Source organism: Pyxicephalus adspersus, chromosome 6 (assembly GCF_032062135.1).
Source record: "Pyxicephalus adspersus chromosome 6, UCB_Pads_2.0, whole genome shotgun sequence".
Lineage (NCBI taxonomy): Eukaryota > Metazoa > Chordata > Amphibia > Anura > Pyxicephalidae > Pyxicephalus > Pyxicephalus adspersus.
Genome location: NC_092863.1, coordinates 101282439 through 101306446, shown reverse-complemented (window position 1 = coordinate 101306446; position 24008 = coordinate 101282439). Strand labels below are relative to the sequence as shown.

General features: G+C 40.6%; 1 protein-coding gene across 1 annotated transcript in view; it reads left to right on the top strand.

Annotated features, from left to right (window-relative positions):
* PIK3C3 (phosphatidylinositol 3-kinase catalytic subunit type 3) overlaps window positions 1-24008 on the top strand; it is a gene marked incomplete at its 5' end in the record, with an annotated part of 107499 nt that overhangs the window by 34096 nt on the left and 49395 nt on the right. Inside the window, 11 exon segments of the mRNA XM_072413983.1 lie at window positions 2854-3008; window positions 4322-4406; window positions 5606-5673; window positions 6447-6552; window positions 8299-8415; window positions 11352-11483; window positions 12325-12430; window positions 13323-13388; window positions 15122-15186; window positions 16223-16307; window positions 17415-17489. Coding sequence (XP_072270084.1) covers window positions 2854-3008; window positions 4322-4406; window positions 5606-5673; window positions 6447-6552; window positions 8299-8415; window positions 11352-11483; window positions 12325-12430; window positions 13323-13388; window positions 15122-15186; window positions 16223-16307; window positions 17415-17489 — 1060 coding nt within the window.

The following is a 24008-nucleotide window of genomic DNA, read 5'->3' as shown; positions in this document are numbered from 1 at the left end:
GCAAAATACTGTCGTATATAAGGAGTTGTGGTGCTTTTTGGAATATCCTGCAAAAGTCCTGCACCCCTATTGATATGTTGTGGTGCAACATGTCAGAAAAATTAGTACCAGTCCTATTTGCTGTGTTCCATCTTAATGAATAGGTTGCCCTAACACGTTAAATGTAAACACATTTTCCCCCTAGATCTGAATGTTTTAGAAGCAGCTAAAGCTTAGAAGTAGTACGGTAGATGGTATAGAAGCGGTGGTCTCTTTGCAAAGGTTCCAGCATATACCCCCTTGCCTAAAGATCCCCCACATGACTAGGGACTGTGCCCTTCTCTATGCCCTCCACTTACCCTGCACCCCTCTAGCCAGAAATCACCAGGCTCCAAAGTTGTGTTTACTAAACTTTGTGACTCCTCAAAAACTACTTCTAGGATCCTCCACTGATGCACTCAATCTGCGAAAATACCACCTGAGCTGCTTCAGATTTAGCACTCCCTCTGGTGGTGAGGTGTGTTACGTACCGGTCTCATGATTTCCCCTATTGAGGTGACGGACGACATGATGTTGCCTGAACAAGAAGGTCTTTCCAGTCCCTGTTTTCAAGGTTCCTGCATGCGCTTCCTGAATTCTGTTTTTGGCTTACCTTACTACAACTTTGATTTTGGAATTGGTCCAGCTAGGGATAGCTTACATTATCTATTCCTATTCTGACCGGTTCACTTTAATCAGCAATGGTTTATAGGAGTGCAGAGGTGCTTCCAGACAAGAGAACATTTCAGCAGCTTCACCATGAAGCCTCATTTTTTATTTAAAGCATGGCCTTTAGACCTTATTATAATGCATATAACCCACTACAGAGGCAGAGTACCAGTAAAAGAAAAGTTGCAGTGGAAGGCTTTCGCTAAAGTCGGCTCTTCTGTATGCACGGCGTGCAGTCTGTATATATTGATTTACACCGCACCTTCACCAGAATAGATCCAGCAACATTAGCTGCTCTTTTTATGGATTTTCTCTGCATATATTGAAGATGTCCCCTCCCGGTCCTCAAGGTCGGTGACGGCACCAAAGATGTCACAGTGTCATATGCTGTCTTGTATACAGGTGCCACTTATCTGCTGTGTGATTGGTCATGGAGAATTGTGAGTACCCTAGAACTTTTTAAAGACATACATTTTTATATTTTACATTTCATAATGTGACCACTCCTGTGATTTAAAGCTAAACCACATTAAAAAGAAATTGCATTATTCCATGTTTGAATTAGGGTCCGTGAGGTTCCAGTACTTTTTCAGGTACGATTAGACACATTGGTACCTTTTGGGTTTTAGTGCCCTCCACAGGAAGATTGGACATTGGCCAACAAAAAAAGCTGTAGATCATCCCAGGAGAACCCCTGATACTAGCATTCCTCTGGTCCTGGGATCATGGATGTAATTTTGTTACCCAAGTGTTACAAAATAGTTGTTACTGCAAAAGAGATGTATTCAGACTTCACTAAGCTGTCCATTACAGGGAGAGCCTGGAAGAAACCTTTGGGTCGATGTGAAAGCACTGGCTAGACTCTGCTTGGTCCTTGTTAGCCATTGCAGAGCTGCTGACATTGCCAGAAACAAATAACAGTGAAATTTTTTTAAGCCGGGTGGGAAGAAATTTTAGGTGGGTGGCAGCCCCTGTATTGTGACCAAATTCTTTGGTAACCACCTAAAACCACCAGGGTGGGTGCTGAAAAGTGCTGGGTGTTGCGCCCAGCTAAAAGTGCCTGGGGAGAACCCTGAATAATAATTTTTTTTTTTGTGTGACCTAATGAGCCTTCTTCAAAGGGTTACTTTTAGATGTCCAATATAAATGTTCAGATATTATTGTCTGTCTTTAACTAAAGTCTCCATTTCCCCTGAGGAAGCCGCATATGGGCGGAACGCATTGGAAAATGAACTGTTTTCCTTCTCCTGTCCTACCCCCTAATGGGGATGACAAAATCCTACTTTAGGAGAATTTTGTATAGAGCTAGGTCGAACATCCCACTAATGTCGGTGGGTCAGGGACTGATAACTGGCCTAATGTAAGGAAAACCATCCTTTTGTATATGTTAAATATCCGTACAATATATTAATTGTCAAAAAAATGCTTTTTTTTTCTTCTTTATATATAAGCATTTTCAAGGGGTTGGCACTCAATGTAAAGCTTAGAAGGGAGGCAATAACTACAACCAAACTATTTATTACTTAAGCTGCCGGTATTCTTTTCTGGGTTTCTATAAAGCAAACTCTTGTCTGGTTTACCATTATCCATCAATTTGCAGTGTAAAAGGTTTTCTGTTACAAAAAAACCCAGAAATTTTTTAAAACTGGGTGGGAAGAAATTGAAGCCGGGTGGGGGCCTCTTTTTAGCTGCGTAGGAAGAAGCTATAGGTGGGTGGTAGTCCCTTTATTGTGACCCAACACTTCAGTAACCAACCAAAAACAGCTGGGTGTTTACTGAAAAGTGCCAGGTGGTGTGCCCAGCTAAAACAGGCCGGGGTGAACAGTCATATTCATATCTAGAAATGCTGGGAATACGTCCTTAATATAACACTTAACATAACTACAGATATTTTTACCAAACACTGAAAAGGATTTGAGCTGGGGGATAAAAGGTGAAAGAATATATTAATCTATGAGTCGCCTACAGTCAACAGTGTTAAAGTAGGGAAGTGTCGGAATCCCCCCCCCTTTTTTTTCACCCCAGTTATATCCTGAGGATTGTTGTTATCAGAAATCAAAGTAAGGAAAATCACTGCAACAAAATGAGAGAATATTGCTGCAATTCAATGTAATCAGTTTTGTGAGCAAACCTTTTCATATTAAAATGTCTTTTTTTTTTTTCCAGGACCTGCTGATGTACTTGTTACAGTTAGTGCAAGCTCTGAAATATGAAAACTTCGAGGACATAAAGAATGGATTGGAACCCACCAAAAGGGATAGCCAGGGTTCTCTGCTGGACAGCATGATGACATTGGCAATAAATCCTTCTGATGTGGAAAGGTGGGTCAGACTGGATATTAACTTATGTGACCCAGTCCTTTCTCTGTTATTTATTATTATTATTATTATTAATATTATTAAACCGTATTTATATAGCCCCGCCAACATATTACACAGCGCTGTACATTAAATAGGGGTTACAAATGACCGACAGATACAGAGAGTGACACAGGAGGAGGAGAGGACCCTGTCCTGAAGAGTTTACATACTAGGAGATATATGAATCATGTCAGATCCCCAAAATTGGATCCTTTCTCTTATCTAAGTTTCAGGGTCATAATATTGAATTACAAATTTGGGCCGATTAGTTTTATATAACACTTTTGGTAAACCATCCCTAGCAGCAATCGGCAACCATTTTTGTCATATTTACTTTTTCTACTCTGTGCCCTTTACTGACTAATATATATTCATCAGTGAGGGACTTGCGATTGAATATTTGATGGGAATACAACACAGAAAAATCTAGTGTTTCTCCTAAAATATAAATGGGGATACATCATGTCTTTACATCTGTGCATTTGGACATTACTGTCCTTACCAAACACCAGGGCCAAAAAACAAACATGGATGCAGAGCAGCATATGAAAAAAATGATGAGAGCAGCACGGTGGCTCAGTGGTTAGCACTCTGGCCTTTGCAGCGCTGGGTCCCAAGTTCGAATCCCAGCCAGGACACTATCTGCATGGAGTTCGCAGGTTCTCCTCGTGTTTGTGTGGTTTTTCCCTGGGTACTCCAGTTTCCTCCCACATTCCAAGAACTTGCAGTTAGGTTAATTGGCTCCCCCCCAAAAAAAATAACCCAAGACTTAAACAAAAAAAAAAAAAAGAATAAATACAGAAACATTACCATATGACAGTGGTAGCAACATTAGATTGTGAGCTCCTTTGAGGCACAGCTAGTGATATGACTATGAACTATAAATCATGTGTTATAATAATAATAGTGATGATGCAAACAATCCAAGAAAAATAAATATTTTTTACATGTATTATATTATATACAATAATACACTAATTAGCCAAACGGAAACCTCCTACAGCCTTGTCTGGTAAATAAGTCTGTATCATTAATGGTATTATTATACAGTATTTATATAGCCCCAACATTTTACCCAGCCCTGTACATTAGTACAATAATAGTGAATTTGATTTACTGAAGAAGTAGAGACTGTTCTCTTATTATTCACCCCTGATTTTTAAGTTTATTATTTACTTTTTTCACTTTTTTATGGATAACCTTAGCATTTCACATACTGTTGCTTGGTATTCCTGTGTGTTATTTTATTGAAAACATCTTTATTTGACTTGCAGTTCTCCAATCTCATCAATCACCTTACCACCTTCCCCGGCATCCTCCTCTAAGGCCAAGGATGGACTGGAAGCTGAAAATCTTGAAGTAAGTTGTTGTAGCCCTGTATTAAAGATTTTTTTTTTTTTTTTTTGATACAAGAGTTCAGTTTTGAGGTTTTTTAATATTCTGCGATTGTACTTATTTTCTGCCTCCATGACTATTAGTCTACAGTCCCACTTTGTAAATCGCCGATCAGGGAGGTGTTTGCTGCAGAAAGGGACCGGGGACGTTGCCACTGCAATAACTATTCTTACCTGCCTGGTTGCCACCCTGCTACAATCTCTCTGAGGTGCACATGCGCAGCTGGGAGTTACAGCCAGGGTTACCCTACAATACCGACTTTCCTTACACGTGCCAGAATTAATGAACTCCTGTGCGCCTTTTTAGGAGTCATGCCGTCCCTGCCAATCAAGACGGCCCAACAACAAGAAACAAAAGAAAAGAAGGTGGCACCCGTGATGGAACGGGGACAGGTAAGTATCACTGGGTTTCCTTCCGCTATAAATTTTGTTAACCCAAACTCTTTCGGTAGCTCATCTGTAGAATTTGCTATAAAATTAGATGTTCAAAAGCTCATTGATGCCTAAAAAATGTTATTGACTTGAGACGGACTTGAGCCCGTTTAATCTCAGACCCTGAATGCAGCACTCTAAAAAGTCACACCAACCCTCCTCGGCTTGTTGCTGTACCTGCTTCTTTTGCAGACAGCAGTAGAAAGTCTTAAAGGAATTGAATTATACTTTTCTTAAACTGTAAAGGTTAAAAAGCATGTTTAATGTTCTGGAGGTTTGGGGGGAGACTATTCAACATATATAGTCAGGCTCCAGGTAACCACTTGTATAAAAGTGAATGGACCATCTAATGTCTGGTTGATGAATGAGGACCAACTTTGAATCATTTTAAAATCTAGAAAAGTTTAAAAACCACATTTTTTTTTTCTTTTAACATTATATACATTTATCACTTTGTATTTTAAATCTGGTATCCTTTTAAGCCTGGGGTTTTAGACAGGAATAGTTTGCACTTTAAATGGCAAGTAATGTTTCTTTCATTTTTATTTTTGTTTACCGAATATGAAGCTTAAAAACCATCCTGACCTGTAGGTGCCAGCGCTCTCAATTATTCAGAATGGATAACCTTTTATATGCCCTTTACAGAGCAGCTCATCTTCCTATTGTGTTGTTCCTGATAACACTAGTGCAACATTTCCAAAGTATTAATGTGAATTTTCTCTTTTTTTGCAGCAAGATCTATGCACCTTCCTCATCTCCCGGGCCTGCAAGAACTCCACGCTGGCCAACTATTTATACTGGTTTGTATACAGCCACGGACTACCTTATATACATGAGTAGAAAGCTACTGGCTACCTCTACTGGTTTGTATACAATTGCTGCCTGCTTGTGCTGGTGCCTGTGCAGCTGATGGTTGCTTATACTGGTATGTATACAACCTACTCACACTGGGGTGCACGTATGCAATGGTTGGCTGCTCACGCTGGCGTGCACGTATGCAATGGTTGGCTGCTCACGCTGGCATGCACGTATGCAATGACTGGCTTCTCACGCTGGCGTGCACGTATGCAATGACTGGCTTCTCACGCTGGCGTGCACGTATGCAATGACTGGCTTCTCACGCTGGCGTGCACGTATGCAATGACTGGCTACTTTTGCAGTGACTGGCTGCTCACACTGGCGTGCACTTTTGCAGTGACTGGCTGCTCACACTGGCGTGTACTTTTGCAGTGACTGGCTGCTCACACTGGCATGCTCATATGCAATGACTTACTACCTATACAAATTGTAATTTCTCATACAGGTCTGTATCCAGTTACTGGAAGCTGTTTGTAATGTGTAGACTTCCTGATTCCGTCCTGACAGCCGCATTTACACATTAAGTGACAGTATATGCAGGTGTTCTTGTCTTTTAGATAATCAGTGTTAAGTGTATGAATATCTTGGACACAACACAGCGCTGTAACCTCTCTAATTGCTGCATTATTCCCAGAATGACAAAACAAACTAGTGTATTGTATTATGATTCTAAAGATCGCTGCTTACTTTACAAGTGATGCTATTTGTCTCCCAGGTATGTAATAGTGGAATGTGAGGATCAGGACACCCAGCTGAGAGATCCACGGACTCATGAGATGTATCTGAATGTCATGCGAAGGTTTAGCCAGGCGCTGCTGAAGGTAATGTGGACTGATGCATCTGTCCGTGTATCCTGGCCGAGCTGTCTTCCTTGGAAGTAATCAGTGTCAATCAGCGGAGGATAACATTTTCCTGTTTTCCAGAGTTATGCTGTATATTGTTAAAGGGGACCTTTTCTTGCGCAGCACACCATTCATATATACATATGTAGATGCATACAGATGCAGCTCCATGCTAGTAGGTATCATGAGATGCCTGTAGTTAAAGTGCAGCTATGCCCAGACTATGAATAATAAATTATTTACATATTTTTAGCAAATGAGCAAAAGAGATTTAAAACAAACCACAACATACCTTTTTAGTTGCTTTTATTGTGAACTTCATTCTCAAAATTCACATCAGACATGCTTTGAACACATACTAGATCTGTTCCAAGGAACAAAGGTTTGTGATTAGTGAAAAACAAGTCTGACTATGGTGTCCCCTGACATCCTTGGCATGGCCATTGGTAACCTACAATGTTGAATCACCATTGATTGCAATTTTTTAATTGGGGTCCCCACAGCAGGTACATCATTTGAGACTCAACCTCTCACATATTTACCTCTCCGTTGAATAGAATGGGATTCTTTGCAGAACTGAACAACTTGTCTGTAAACATATGTTCTAAATTCTCACCAGAAACGATTGCTAATGGTGGCTTTAGATGACAGCATTTAAAAGGGTCCACCTGACCCAATATTAGTTATATTTAGGGGCTGGCTACTTACCAATAATCCATTCTCCTAATATTAAGCTAAGATACCCAAGCTCCTGCTTTGAACTTTGAAATCTCTCCACAATGCTTCAAGATACAAAGGTGAATGGGGGCCTGTTCTAAAGCTGATTGCTAAGAATATATAACTATTTCTCTATGCATGGTTTGGGCACAGGTTCACTTCAAAGAACATTGTATTTCTTTTTTTTTAGTCCAGAATGAGTAACCCTGCTGCTGTACTTACTGCACACCAGGTCATATCCAGAAGTTTTCCTGAACTTCGATGTTTATAATCCAACACTTTGGAGATGCAAAGGTTCCCCTTGTCCATCTGTCTCCTTGCAGTTTCCTAGTACTGGTATTTGCCACCTATTGGCTCTCCTACGACTCTTGTTACCCATTCCAGCAAACAGAACAACCGCTGTGTAAGCTACCAAGTCTTTCCAGCTGGAGCTTACACACCGCTGAGGTCTATATCCATGCGGGCACATGACCAAGTACTAGCATTATCACATAGGAAGCGGCGGGAGTCACATGTTCCCTATACCCAGCAGTATTTGTTTTTTTTTTTTTTTTTTCTTTTTTCAATTCAGGTGAAAAGAGCACGGGGGGAATCAACAGGTAAGCATAGGCTGGGGGAAAGTTAGCATAAAAGTGAACCTGTTGCTTTATATATATATATATATATATATATTTATAGAGTCAAAAGCACATGTTCATTTTAATATATTGTAGATTACAATGTGAGTGTGACTGGCTAACTGAGGATTTCAGAAGTCCACATAGATATGTCTCTAATTTTATGTCCTAGCTTAGCCGCCTGTTCCATGCTGATAATGCCACATTCTGCATTAAACAGCTACCATTAATAAATAATTGTCCACTGCCCATGATGCTCTGTGTCTGACGCTGTGAACACGGCTCTGGCTCTTGAAGGGGAACATATCTGTCGTCTCCCAACAAGCAGATAACGTGTACACCGAGTAATAGGCGTAAAGACCTCATTCCTACTCTCTGTTCTCTGGCCCAGGGCGATAAGTCTGTGCGAGTGATGCGTTCGCTGCTGGCAACACAGCAGACCTTTGTAGATAGACTGGTTCATCTCATGAAGGCAGTGCAGCGTGAAAGTGGAAACAGGAAAAAAAAGGTAAGAGACTGCTCCGCTAGACTGTCTGTGGCCGTCCTCCGCCTTCTTGTTTTTCTGTCTGCTTGACAAGGCTACACATGGATTAACATTTGCTACATTTTCATAATAGAGCTCATTTATAATAATTATCTGCTGTCCATAATATCAGACTTCAGATAATCTTTAACCTGCTATTTAAACAACTAAAATACTGTGTGAGAAAACTGGAATCAGTTGTGTGTTTGAGGTTCTAAGGACTCCTTCTCAACTGTTACTTCCTGCTACCATGCTTCTTTTTCCTGGTGGATCACCACCTCCGAAGCTACCCTTTTCTCTACAGCAGATCTACCTATATTAATAATAATAATAATAATAATAATTATTATTTTTATTACACAGTATTTATATAGTGCCATCATATTTTGCAGCGGTGTACAAAGTCTATTGTCATATCACTAGCTCTCCCTTTAAGGGGCTGACAATCTAATGTCCCTACCATAGTCATATGTCATTATCAGAGTCTAAGGACAATTTTTGGGGTAGTCAGTTAACCTAAGGGCATGTTTTTTGAATGTAGGAGGAAACCGAAGTACCCAGAGGAAGCCCACACAAACACGGGGAGAACCTGCAAACTTATGGTGATAGTGTCGTGGCCGAGATTTGAATCTGGGACCCAGCGCTGCAAAGATTGGAGTGTTAACCTCTGAGCCACATATAGCCAACTGATCTCCCATTCCTCCCTGTTGCCAACACATAACCCATAATATGTCATTGCTTTCATATTGTGCCCATCTACCATGAAAAGTTACAAACTCCTTGCTTACAATACCCCATCTAATAGATTAGTTGCCACCTCACAATCCTTGGCACCACAGCACTTCCTTCCTAGGCAATGCCACCCCCTCCCCAAGCACAACCAATTACAACATGTCCTCCATCATGCCCCTCTCACACACTACATGCCTCCCAGGCTGAGTTACCACCTGCCTACAATCTACCCTTCCTAGACCACCTCTCACCATCAAACTCTTGAAATGACCCGATATCCATGGTTCTAAAACAATATTGGCATATGAGCAACTTAATGCTTGCACCTTGACATGAAGGGACAATCTCTGCACCCAATTTTCCTCTCAGTCGCACAATTTAAATAGATGGTCCACCCAAAATGTTAATTTATACTAAAGTTATTTTTATGTACAATTCTGCTTAATATGTTGGCGCTATAAAAACCCTGTTTATTAATAATAGTGGTATTAGTAGGTGGAGGAGTAAATTAGCCATTTGACAGTTAGTTCTATGTCTCTGTGAGATTTCTCAAGTGAGTTTCCAAGCCCGCATAGCTGTTGTTCACATTATGGTTGGTTCCAATCAACAGTCCTGAATTTTATTTTATTTTATGGACAATGTAGCAATATAATATGTAATGTTAATATATATTTTAATATAAATATTTTATGTATTATGTAATGTAAAGGTTGGTTGAAACCTCAAATTGGAACTTTACTAGATATGATTCAAACCTTCCATAGACCTAAAAGAGACATGGGACTAATTCAACCTTCCAAACCCCACCTACCCTAAAACTAATATATGACCCTTTGTGTGTAATACGCGCCCCAGCTGCAGTCAGCAGAATTCTCACTGTAGGATTTGCATGTTGTAAACAATCTGAACTTCATTCACACAGCTAAATACTCTATAAATCAGCTACATAGAAACTGTTTTGTCCCCTTCTATTGTGATACTTCCCCCACCTCCTAGATTGTAAGCTCTTTGCGGCAGGGTCCTCTCCTCCTCCTATGTCACTCTGTATTTGTTTGTCATTTACAACCCCTATTTAATGTACAGTTCTTCATAATATGTTGGCGCTATATAAATACTATTTATTAATACTTATAACCGTCTTACCTGTCAAAGGATTTATATTTCTGAGACCAATCATGGGATTTTGACAGTCCTACATTATCACACAGCACATATCCATGCATTACACCTGATTGGTCCCAAGTTCTACCCCTTTCTCTCGCAGTCAGAGTTCTGCTGTATGGGGCATAACAAGACGTGACTTGGGCAGCACGGTGGCTCAAAGGGTAGCACTCGGGCCTTTGCAGCACTAGGTCCCAGGTTCAAATCTCAGACAGGACACTATCTGCATGGAGTTTGCAGGTTCTTCCCGTGTTTCCTCCTACATTCCTAAAACATGCTGTTAGTTGAATTGGTGTCCCCCCAAAATTGACCTTAGACTAAAGTAAAGACATATGATTATGGTAGGGACGTTAGATTGTGAGCCACTTTGAGCAACAGGGTCCATGACTATGGTCTTTTACAGTGGTGCATAATATGTAGGCGTTATAAAAATACTGGATAATAATAATGAGCCATCACAAGACATGACTCTGTTTAGCTAGTTTGGTGTTCTGACGTCATTGCTACACTGCTTAGCTTGGAAGGTGACCTCTATATCCAGATTGACCTTTTCCTCTTCTTCTGTTACTTCTTGGCTCACTGGATCAAGGCGATGATTCTGATTCATTGCCAGGCTAGAGCCGAGGAACCAGCAACAGAGGTCACAGACACCATGCATAGTGCTGCTGTGTAAATCATTTGAGAGGTTCATTAGAATTTACATTCTCTGACAGGTTTAATAGGACAGATTAAAAAAAACACAATTCCATAGAGTTCATTCAAAAAAATAAATACATTAAAGGCCAACATCTTCCACACCGTCTTTGTACCTGTTGTATCTATATGAGTGTAATCTTCCATACAGATTTTGTGCTTGATTTTTAAAGGAATGGCTGATAATGGTTGAGAGCTCATAGATTGCCTACTTCAGTAAAACCATTTACCGTGAGAGCCGGTGTGAATATAGGCTGTAATTCAACTGATTTCATGGTAGTTGCTGTGTTTCCCGCCTCTGGTCATATGACCCACCGTTCCATTCTTGTTCACAGAATGAAAGGCTCCAGGCCTTGCTGGCAGACAATGAAAAGATGAACCTATCGGAGATCGAACCAATCCCTCTACCGTTGGAGCCCCAAGTGAAAATCAGGGGCATCATTCCAGAGAAAGCCACACTCTTCAAGGTGCCCATTCATACGTTGTATTTGTATTAATTGTTTTTCTATTAATTGTTATGGGTTAATTTAATCTATCTATCTCTCTATCTTCTATTAGAATGGTTTGTACACATAAAATGTTTTTTGCTATTGATAACAGGCTAATCTGCCACACCACATACAACATCAGAATTGGCAGCAACCAGCAGCTTGGACTAAGTGTATACAGATATCAGAAAGGTATCTCTGTCACCTGTTTCTGGTACCTAAAGGTGGTACAGCCTACCGTGCTGTAATATTAGTTTTTCCAACCTGCCATCACATTACAAGCATGATTTAATAAAGCTCCCCAATACTGGAGAAGGTACACTATCATGGAAGTATCTGCGTGATCAGGAATGGGTTTCTTAAAAATAATTGGCTCTTTGTTGGCCTGCAGTTACCCGTCCTATTCATCAGATTGACTTGTATGCCTATGGAGACCTCTTGGCATTGCCCAGGCTGTACTTGCATCTCAGTCTCCTTGGAAATAGTGCCTGGAGGGCTACAATGCAGCAAGAAAAGCAAGCTGTAGGACATATCTTATGGTTTTTAGGGTCTATCTCTTGTACCCAAGGCCTTTAGCTATTTACTGTTGGTTATTTCAGTATTTCTTATTTTTAATTTGACCCACTGGTAAAATGTTGGGACAGTTGATATGTTCTTCACACTATAATTATCTCTTATGCTAACAAAGAAGCCATGTGCTTGTTGCAAGATTGGAGTTTTAGGGAAGGAGTCTGAAAGCAAACTACTCATATCATCAGTTTAAAATGTAAAAGCAAAAAAGTTTCCCCTTTCAGTAATTCTTTTCTTTTTCTATCTACAGAGTGCCCTCATGCCAGCAAAATTATACTTCAAAACTGAAGATGGAGGGAAATATCCTGTTATATTCAACGGCACAGTTACCGCGGGCCTTGTTAACCTCCCTGGCAGTATTCCCGAGTGTGGCTCGGGGTGGATTTTTTATGCTAAAAGCGGTAACCCCAAGCCACACTCAGGGTGGAATTTACAGGGAGTTCCAGTTCCAGCAGCGTCCTCCAGCGACGTCGGTGTCTTCTTCTCCTGCCGATGCCAGCCAGGCATCTGTGCAAGCTTGCGATGCCCGGCCAACATCTGCGTCCCCAGCGTGTGATCATTAAGTGTGTACCTGGTGGGCCGGGCTGTGCAGGCAGGTAGGCGGGACTGGGTGGAAAATATAAAATTAAGAGGATTTTTAAAGCTTTTTTCAGCTTTTGCATTTAAAAAATCCTCTTCAATCATACAGCCGGCGGGGTTAAATGGCCACAGGGACCAGATGTTTGACACCTGTGGTGTAAAGGATCACCAAAGGTTAAAATATTGCAATGTGGAAACTGTATGCAGTAACCACTAGTGACAAGTGGGATGTAGTGATATATGGGCTCCATTTAGTGCAGTATGATGAACCCAAGTTGCATGATGATGCACCCATTGGGGGAAGGGGTGGGGTGCCTATGACACTCTAGGTACTGTTCAAACCCGATTTTTATTTTTATGCCGGCTGAGAAGAAATTGTAACCACCCAAAAACAGCCAGGTAGTTACTGAAAAGTGCAGGGTGGTGTGCCAACCTAAAAAGGTCTGGGAAGAACACTGCTAAGTATATAGGAAGTGGGTTACTCAAGCCATAATTTTATCCGGAAGAGGGTCAGTGCTGCATTGCATAGTTGCAAGACTTTTTTTTTGTCGACAATGAAAGTAGGTGTGACCCTCACAATGTGGTGTCTTAAAGCCTATTTATACTCAGTTTAGCCCAGTGTCTCCTTTTGAGTTGCAAATCATCATACCTTTTCTGGACACTTTGCAGCTGTAAATCGCATTAATCTGGAAGATCAAATCTTAAAAGCCCACTGCCTGTCTGTGTCCAGCCTCGGCAAGTTAATAGTTAGCACTCCTTTCAAGTGTTCCGTTCTGTTTACAAATAGAGCGGCTGGGATTTTCACTAAGATCCGTACATATAATTGAAGTGCTTTTTCTGAGGACATTTTAATAGTTCCTTTGTTGGGCTAAGAACAGTTATTGTACCGTAGTGTTCCTTAATGGAAATCTCAGACAAAATGAGTCTTTTCCTGGCTCTGGAGAAGTGGAGGGTGGGGGCTACAAATGGATGTTTGTTCTCCTCCTGCTTCGTTTAGGAGCAGCTGTTCTCAAAAAAAGATAAAGCCGTTTAATGGATTGAGAAAGATATGAAACAAGTGAATTGTAGTTTATTTTAAAATGGATTTTAGAATCGTCAGATTGTTGTGTATTTTAAGAACTCCAGTGTAAACATATAAGAAAATATTTTCTTAACAATAGCCAAACCCAGCAAAACCTCCTGCATTGCCTGAAAACTTGGCTTAGCGGAGATTTCCTAGATCATGTCATTAGCGGAGATTCACCGGTTGAGGTTTGCTAGATCAAGCAGGGCCTCTGCTGTGGTGATATTTTCAGACATGGCAACCGATATGTCATTTTGCCTATAATTCTATTTTAAGGGACAGGAACAAACAGTCTAAGTAGCAGATCAGTAATTGAAAGCACACAGGCCCAATGATCCAATCCAGCCAGATCCTCCAATAATAATGCACACAATGCTAATAATAGATAGAAAAAAAAAATCTCTAGACACTTGTATTCCCTTTAATTTGTGGCTTCACAAATAGTGTGCTATGCTCCTAATGTAAGGTAAATAACTGGAGTGAGAGAAACCTCAGGATATATACACTGTATTGCTGCTCAACAACTCAGAGGTTCTTCACTTGATCCTTAAAGTGGATGTAAGCTTGCACCGCTCACCAATACCTTCTCTATCGCAGGGTGCCTTTTCCTCTTCCTCTTTATGTATATATATTTCCATCCTGATTGGCCATGCTGGGATGGCTTAACTCCAGCACATGTGCAACTCTCAGCATGCACAAGGGAAGCCAGGATTGCTAGGTTTCCCTACATGAGCACCTTAGAAAAATATGACAGCTGGGCAGCGTTCAGGCAAGTAAAAACGGTTATTACAGAAGGGACATCCCTGTCCCTTTTTGCAATAACCACCGGCCTGATTTAAGTCTGGCTTTAGTTCCACTTTAAGCTGGCCATACAGGTTTATTTATTTATTTTGTTTTTGATAGAGCAGCACAATCCGTTCATTGAATTGACCATAATTCCAATTTAAATGTCTAAATTTTATCAACAAAAAGTGATCTATATTGATGGTAGAATTAAAGGATCCTCGTACTGTCAGATGGCGAATTCCCACTGAGAGTAGAAGTGCCTGACAGGCTTTGTAGATCTCGATAAACCTGCAGAATTTTATGCACACGAACACCTTTCTTTAATATTTTTTCGCTATGCTCCATACATCGATGGCAATGTGGGTTAGTACAATCAATTCATTTTTTTGCCTACCATCAACATGTGTACTGAACAAATTGTTGGAAATGAACTCATGAAAGTCCATTCATGTATGCACCGCATAGTCTGAGCTAGCAAAATTGTGAAAAAGTTCTTTACATTTCAGTTTAAAGTAGCAAATTGTTGAAAAAGGAAAGATTTGTCTGTAGAATGGGCTGTGTGAAATACAAGTTTGTGTGTAAAATGTGTCACTAATATGATCTGTAATTTCTCTAATAGGATTTATGCAGTTTATTCAGTCTGTACCGGTTGCTGAAGTGCTCGCTACAGAAGGAAGTATTCAGGTGAGTGTTTATCACCGATGAGTGTTTGATATCACCAATGAAAATAAAGGTCTGTCAGACGTGACAACATGATCCCCAGGCAGCAAAACTTTATAGTTCCATTACGTTATATAAATATATAGAGAACTCAATATATATATATATATATATATATATATATATATACACACACACCTACTTTCCCTTAGAGCGGTCATGATGATACATTTCTAAGGTGCTGATGTATTGTTCTTCCAACAGTGGCCATTCGGTATCACCAAGGAGGAGCCATAGGCCATAGATGAGCCAAATGTTAACTCATCATATTGCATTGATCATTTTTAGTGGTCCCTTTGTCCTCATGTAATTGACCTCTTATTGACTAGGAAGTGACACTTCTTCAGCTGTATGAGAATACTTCAAATCATCAAATATCAAACATGGCAGTCCTCCCCATCCACCCCCACTGTAACAATATAAACATGGCAGTCCTCCTCATCCACCCTCCCTATAACAATATGTTAAAATTCAAATCCACCCCCAACATTTTTGTTTTAGACCATTGGAGCCTCTGTTAAAAAAAAAAAAAAAATTATTGCTATCTGAGTCCCTGTTGGAAAAATTTATTCTATGGAGATCCAGACAAAAGTATTTTAATAGAATGAGGAGGGCTACAAGTTTGATGTATTTGTGATTTCTTTTCTTGCAAGATAAATGTTATTAAAGCCCAAAAAAACAAGGGGAAAGACAATAGATATAATAAAATACAACAAATGTGGCAGGACACAACCCAAAAGCAGTAATACGAAAACAATGAAATTCAGATATAGTAATTAGCATATTGAATCGAGACTGCCCAACCAGATGTACGCAATGTAAAATGAAGGACATAATCTGAGCAATAAATACAGAGGGCAGAATATAAAAATAGGCCAGGTGGGGGGTCACACAAGCATCAGGGCAATTGGTAAAACAAAAAAAGGAGAAAGAGGCACTGAAACTATTTTTTTTTTTACTTTTTGTTTTAGCAATCAGTTGACACAATTTTCTTTTATAGAACTTTTTTAGGAAATATGCTCCCAGTGATAAAGGGCCCTATGGAATAAGTGCCGAGGTCATGGACACATATGTGAAAAGCTGTGGTAAGTTTAAAAATTTTAGAATATATTGGGTTGTAATTAAAACTGCACTTTGCTTGGCTAAAAAGTGCCTACTGTTTAAGGGCTGGTGTTGCTATAAATCTAAAGGGGTGATTGTATCTCTGTGAGTTCATGGAGAGCCCCTAGAATCATAGCTTCTCCTTGCACTATCCACCTCTACCCTCGTACTCCAAGGCCATCTTCCATATTCCAGCCATATGTGTGTACCTGTGCTTGACCTAATGCATTATTCTGCAGAACAGCCATTATTTCTATCAAGGTCAATGAGTGCCTAGAGGTCTACCGTGGGAAATTTGGGTTCGGAAAGTGTTCATAAAATCTCTTTATCGCTCCACTTATATGTCGAGAGGCCAGCTGGGAATCCAGAATATAATTCCGCATGCTAAAATAAAGCAAATCTCAGGCTGTTGCAATGCTGGAACCTTAACAGGCATTAGAGGTTTAGTCATTTGACAGCTGGAAAACTTGAGTGGATTTTGCATTGGTAAATGATGAAGCAGGAAATAAATTGTAGGTGCAGAACAAAGAAACAGGTTTTTCTAAATGCCTGCACATACCTTCCCTTCACTATTCTACTGCTGTGTTCTGTCATTGGGAATAAAGTGGAGTATTTTTTAATGACAGATATGGGGGACATCATGGTGATTCCCACATGATGATGGAGTGCACAGCAAGTCTCCTTCTCTTACCTCCCAAGCTTGTAAAATTAGCAGTGACAACGTCATTGTGGTGCCTTTGCTGATGATATCCGAACTCTGGTAAAGCTCTAAAAGGTTCACGCACTAAGGGCTACCTGCAGAAAACTATTGAAGAAGATACAAGACCATTTACCCCGGAAAATGGTACAGAGCAGCAGTGACCAGTCTCTATCATTTGGAAAGGTTTATTGCTGCATCACTCCACAAATCTAGGAGAATACAGATTATAGTGAAAAAAATAGTTTAAAAAATACAATTGACACTTGTACTTGGAGAGCAATGCATGGTACTGTTTAGAGGTTTTTTCTTTGTCCTCTGGGATTGCCCATGTTTCTGTAGCTTGTTAACAGACACAGTAATGATCTCCTCACACGATATTATTTTCTTTCAGCGGGATACTGCGTCATAACATACATCCTCGGTGTGGGAGACAGACATCTGGACAATCTCTTACTTACCAAAACAGGTCAGTAATTCCGTTATTGTTTTCACACGTTGCCTCAGCTTGTAGCAGAAAGGAGAGGGAACGCTGTTGTGGAACTTTGTTTACAACTATTTTTCATACATCATGATTCAGGGAAGGAGGAGGATGATGTTTTACTGAATTCCTCATGTAATTGGTGCATTTTGGAAGGACTGTTGTACTTTTGTGTGTCTTTGTACAAGCTATAATGTTGGGTAGTACAATGGTAGACATCTGGGTCTGTTGTGAAGTAGTCTAGTGTTCTCCCCAGACCGTTTTAGCTGTGCGCACCACCCAACAATTTACAATAACCACCCGGCTGTTTTTGGGTGGCTATTGAATCGTCGGGTCACAATACAAAGGCTACCAAAATTCTGGGAAAAATGCTGTAGTCGCAATAGAGAGATTTGCTATATACTAGTTTGTCTTCCACCAGCTAACTTTGTTACAGTTAACATACAGAAAGAGAGGGAAGCGTAAAGTGGGACTAAACCCTGATAATTGCTTATTATGGGCCTGCCATCTTCATTTTTCTTATCCTGGAGACTATCTTCGTGGCTGGGCCACGATGACGTAACTCCCATCCAAACATGCAGGACTTGGGGCAATTATGGCTTCCCTTGCGTCTGCCAGGAATGACTTCACACCTGCACAGGAGTTGCATTAAGCTAACCTCTAATATATAGCGACAACATATGATGTATGTATATAGCGACAACATATTTCGCAGTGCTGTACATTAAATAGGGGTTGCAAGTGACAGACAGATACAGACAGTGACACAGGAGGGGGAGAGGACCCTGCCCTGAGGAGCTTACATCTAAGAGGTGGGGAAGTATCCCATAACATACATAAAGTGAGGGGAACTTAAAGCGGAACTAAACCCATGATACTCGCCTGTCCCCATTCCATCCCAAAGTGCCGCCATCCATCCTTCTCTTCCTGAAGACGATCTTCAGGCATTTTGATTGGCTCCTTCACAATTCTTGTGGGTGTTCAGTCCCGCAAGGGATGCTGGAATGGCCGGTTATCCCTGGCAACAAACGCATCTGCAGAGGATCGCCAATTTTTCAAAGTGATCCTTTCATGAGGATAACACTATATTTATATAAAGTACAGTTGACTAATTTCCCTCCCTCCTCCAACCCAAAGTAACCACCTCCGCAGATTTTGCACTTACTGAAATCTGAAGCGCTCTGTCCTTTGCAGCGCTAGGTCTCAGGTTCGAGTGCATGGAGTTTGTATGATCTCCCTGTGTTTGCGTGGGTTTCCTCCGGGTACTCTGGTTTCCTCCCACATTCCAAAAACATGCAGTTAGGTTAATTGGCTTCCCCACAAAAATTGACCTTAGACTGTCCCAGTATTAGTGGTATATGGCTATGGTAGGGACATTAGATTGTGAGCTCCTGTGAGGGACAGCTAGTGACATGACTATGGGCTTTGTACATCGCTGCGTTATATGTCCGCGCTTTATAAATACTCTGAAATAATGTGTAATAAACAGTAGGTTGGTGCAGGGTTTTGTTCATAACTTCCCTCCTTTTCCAACGCCAGCCATATCTGTGTACTCTGCTTAATGCTGCAGAACAGACATTATTCGTACCAAGGTCAGTGGGGGCTCAGAGGTTTGCAGTTAGTAATTTGGTTGGAAACGTTTTTTTCTTTATAACCCCATTTAAGCCTCGAAAATGCCCGCTGTAAATCCAGAATATATTACATTCCTATACTTATAATTCTGCTGCACACCAGAATAAAGCAAACCTCATATTGTAACATCCTTTGTCCTTTACATCTCCCTCCTGGAATTATTTGTCTATACACATATTGCAGACTGCACTATATCCAATTACTGGGCATGATGTGCAGTGCCTGCCATAAGCTTCCTATGGGGAGATGACTGCTCTGTATACAGCTTGTTGCTGGGTGGAAATGGTCCTCACCCCTTTAGTATTACTCTATCCTCCCAGCAGAGGGCACTGTACATCCATCATATCCCATTCTATCCAATGCACAGATAAATTCTTTTGTTTTTTTCCCCCTCTTATTCTGCAAGCGAGAATACAGAAAAATATGCTTTGTTTGTTAAATTGCTTGTTTTGCCTCTAACAATTTGAAGCATAAATTGAGTCTGCAGATATATAATCACGTTGTGCTGAAAAATGGTATGTTATTAATGTTCGCTTCATAAAATGTCACGCATGGGATAGTATTCCATGTATCTGAATTGCTTTTGCTATGGTAAACGACGTGCCAATCACTAATTAATTATCTCTGGATGGTTCCGATCTGACCAGTTGTGTCATTAGCTGGCAAATCGCTTATCAGGGTGGGATGTTAAAGTGCAACTCTTAGGTAAAAAGAATCATGCTGTAAATACTGATATTTATACCTTGTGACACTTTTATATCTGCTATATTAGATTCTCAATGGATGGCCCCACTCATTTATATATTCTGTGCCACCCCTTAATTCCAGCTGACTCAAAGGGTTCCAGAAAAATCTTTCCCAGAAAGTGTTCATAGAAGAGCCTAAGGCTTTGTACACATGTGCAATAATTATCATTGGAAACTGTTTGTTCCTATAATCGTTAACAAAAAAGTGCACAGCGACGCCGATGAATAAGCAATCTCGCTGGAAACGAACGACGGTCCCGACGGATCTGCTTTGGTGACGATCGTTTGCGGTCTATTGTGTGTACGGTCGTTCAGTGATCAGGGATCGTTCTGCGGCACACGTCACTTCCTTCATCGTTCAAAGGATTGTATCTAGTGTGTGTACATTATTGGTGGATACTTTTTGAACGATCGTATCATTACAGCATGTACAGAATTGTGCACAATACAATCGTTCAAAATAATCTTGCATAATCGTTGATCGGTCGTTATTCATTTGTTTTCTTACAATTATTGCAAGTGTGTACGTAGCCTATCTCAAGGGTACAAGTGAGATAAATAGTAAAAATATCTTTACTGCTTAGATGTTGAATGAAATAATACTCAATTGAAAAAATAAAATAATGACAACATGGTCATAAAATCCTATTGGTACCTGCTGCACGCCTTCAGGCAAAGGTTCAATATATTTGTTTCTACCACTGTGGACTCTTTAGGTTTTCCACTACACGGACATTGTAACCCTAATTCTCCAACCTTTGTACCATGAAACCAATCAAGGTATACAATGCACTTCATATAGAATACAGACAGCTGTGTAAAGATGTCCATTAATGCCAGGCAATGCACGCATTTCGTCAGTGTGATCAGTGAACTGCTTCAGGGTCGTGTCTGCAACTGATCCGTATCACCTACTCGAATACAGTTCTTGATGGCCTTTGGAAAAGCCTGGTTTTAAAAGGTAACCTTTGTTTTTGTTTTTTTTTGTTTTAGTGGGGCACCTGTAGCAAGGCAGAAATTTGATAAAATGGCATTTTGTAATGATGGGTAGAATCTTAAATCTCATTATTTGACTATCAATGGCAGAAAAGCACATAACATGTGAGAAGAATCATATAGATTTTTTTTATATATAAATATATATATGATCAGTTCATCACACAGGATATACTGTTAAAAAGTAAGTGTTTTTTTAAATGCAAAATAAGCTTTCCTCAGTATACAGTATAAAAACAAAACATAGAAATAAGATCCCAGACTGGCACTCATAGTAATTGTCCCAAGTTCAGGGTTTGGAGCCTCTGCTGTAGAAGTACTTTTTGCCATAGGCCTTTCACAGGTCTCTCTTCCTGAGCCGCACCTAGTTTCAGGCTTCAATTCCACCCCCTAATTCTTTAACACCATCAGCCAGTTGCCTCCTATCTATCTCCAAATTCCCCGTCTTGCCTACCCATCCTTTCCACGATATTCAAGGCCTGGATCCCAAATAGCTGAAATATGCAGCACCACAATTATCACTACAATTATCCAGGCCCTAGAATTCCTTCTCCAAGTAGAAGATGCTGCCAAATTTCGACTACATTTTACCTTGCATATCACTCACAATGCTACCTATGTTCCTAGATTGTAAGCTCTTCGGGGCGGGGCCTTCTCCTCCTGTGTCTGCATCTGTCTGTCATTTGCAAGCCCTATTTATTGTACATCGCTGCATGATATGTTGGCACTTTATAAGTCCTTTATATTATTAATAATACACACGTGCATGCATACTTTTGGCTATAGGTGACTTGGCTGTAAACTTAGTCATACGTCTGTCTGGTTTCTGTCTGAATAATTTTACCTAAGACCTTTTCCTTTTTATATTTTTTGCCTATCGCTTTTTTAATCCTGGTAATTTCTATTTGCAGTTATAAAGAATCACAGCCTAGTAGTCTAGTGATTATTTCTAGAATCACATCCTTTGTAACAATAAGTACTGAAAGGATTAAACTCACTGGCTTTCATTATCCCAGGGAAGCTGAGCCGGCTGGACGTGTGCTGGACAAGTCCTGCTGAGAGGAGAATGTTACTTTGATGTATGGAGAGGAAACGATGAGCTTCTAATTGTAGAGCAAACAGACCAGGGATACTGCCAGGCACAGAGAAATGACAGCAAGAACCAAATGCTTTCTTACATGTACAGATTCTCTGATTAGGATTTGAGCTAACCGTGCAATATGGCTTCTCCTAGCTCTATTGTACTATGAAGTAGGGGAATTGTGTATTACAGGACTCACCGGTTTACCGGTCAGTATAACCTGACAATACTTATGTGTCAGCTCGTTGATTTGTTTAATACATTGCATGTGTTGAAAAAAAAAAAAACTAAAAAAAAAAAAAAAAAAAAATCATATAGGTGCACTTGCTGTTCTCTACATCTTCTTCGGTCCCTTTATGTTTACTTGCATCTATCAAGTAATGTAAGGCTTGGTCCACACTTGCAAAAATTGTCGTTGGAAAGGATTGTGAAAGATCCTTAACAAAAGTCTGCATGGCGCGTGAACGAGCGCAGTGCATATGGCTCCATGAAGAGGGGAGAACGATGAGTGGCACCCCGCTGTGCTCTCTTCCTTTCACTTTCATTACAATTGTTTGTTCTTTGACTGTGGATCCGCTAGGGAGGACGACAGAATGATGGACGATGAGCGCTGTGCTCCTGCCAGATTCTCATCGGTTTTCAGCCCTGAGGTGGTTATCGGACGAGAATGATCTGAAGTGTGTACGTAGCCTAAGTGTGGGGAGGAGGATTAGCCTTCTGGTTCAGAAGCAATTCCTGCAGTTCCCATCCCACGCCCAGTTAAAGTGAAAGTAGACTTAAAGTTCCCCTTTTTTAACAAAAGCTATTTACCTGTCAAAATCTCTGTGCTGCACATGTGCACCTCAACAGAGGAAACTCAGCATTTTGGTGCCCCCTGCAGCTTGTGGAACTGAATGAGCTCCCACTCGTCTGCACAAGTTACCGCATCTTAACCTGGACAATCAAGATGGCGGAAGATCAGCACAGAGAATAAGGAAGTTGGCAGCATTTAAAGTGTAACCGGGACAGATAAGTGTAAAAAGAGTTTTATTCTACTTTACAACCGTTCTAGCCTAGAGGTTCCACTGACAACGCAACCTGTCTGATTGACACCCTAAAACTTCAAACACTTTGATAAATAATTAGTATTGTTTAACAGTATAATAAAACACCAACATATCGTGCAGCAATGTTGCAAACGAATGACCAATACAAACAATGACACATGAGGAGGATAGAAAGGACCCTGCCCCGAAGAGCTTACAATCTAAGAGGTAGGGGAAGCATCACACAATAGGAGGGAGGATAATAGATAAAAATAATTAATATTAATAATATTATTATTTAACAGTCTTAATATAGCACTTACAATCCAAGAGGTGAGGGAAATTGCACATATACGAGGGGGTTTATTCAACATATTCCCCCTTTAGACTGATGAACTTGGTACAGCATAGTTGCAGCTCTTCTAGACCGTTAAAATAAAAGTGCTTTGGTTGTGCCGCAAACCAGCTCTCAGCAGCATCTTTGACGTCAGAAATGTCCTCAAAACTTTGCCCCTTTAGGTGGCTCTTCGAATTCGGGAACAAATAATAGTCCGAAGGGGGCAGTTCAGGTGAGTAGGGGGCATGGTGGACCAATTGAAAAACCCAGTGTGTTCAATTTGGCAGCCACAACGTTGGACGTGTGCGCAGGTGCATTGTCCTGCAAAAAAATGATCTCTTTCACGGCGGATCAACTTTCCACGGCGTTTTGTCCTAATTGCCTCCTTCAGCTGGTGCAGGAGGTTAGCATAATACTGTCCAGTGATACTAGAGCGCCGAGGTATGTGGACCACCAACAGAATTCCGTCTATGTCCCAGAAAACGTACGCCATGACTTTTTTGGCCGATTTCTGGGTTCAGAACTTCTTCAGCCATGGGACCCGCTGTGGCACCATTCCTTTGACTGTTCCTTGGTTTCAGGATCATAGATGTGGAGCCAGGTTTCATCCTCAGTCACTAACCTAGCCAAAAAGTCCTGTGCAGCTCCAAAATGGGCCAAAACGGCTTTGGATGCTTCAACTCGTTCCTT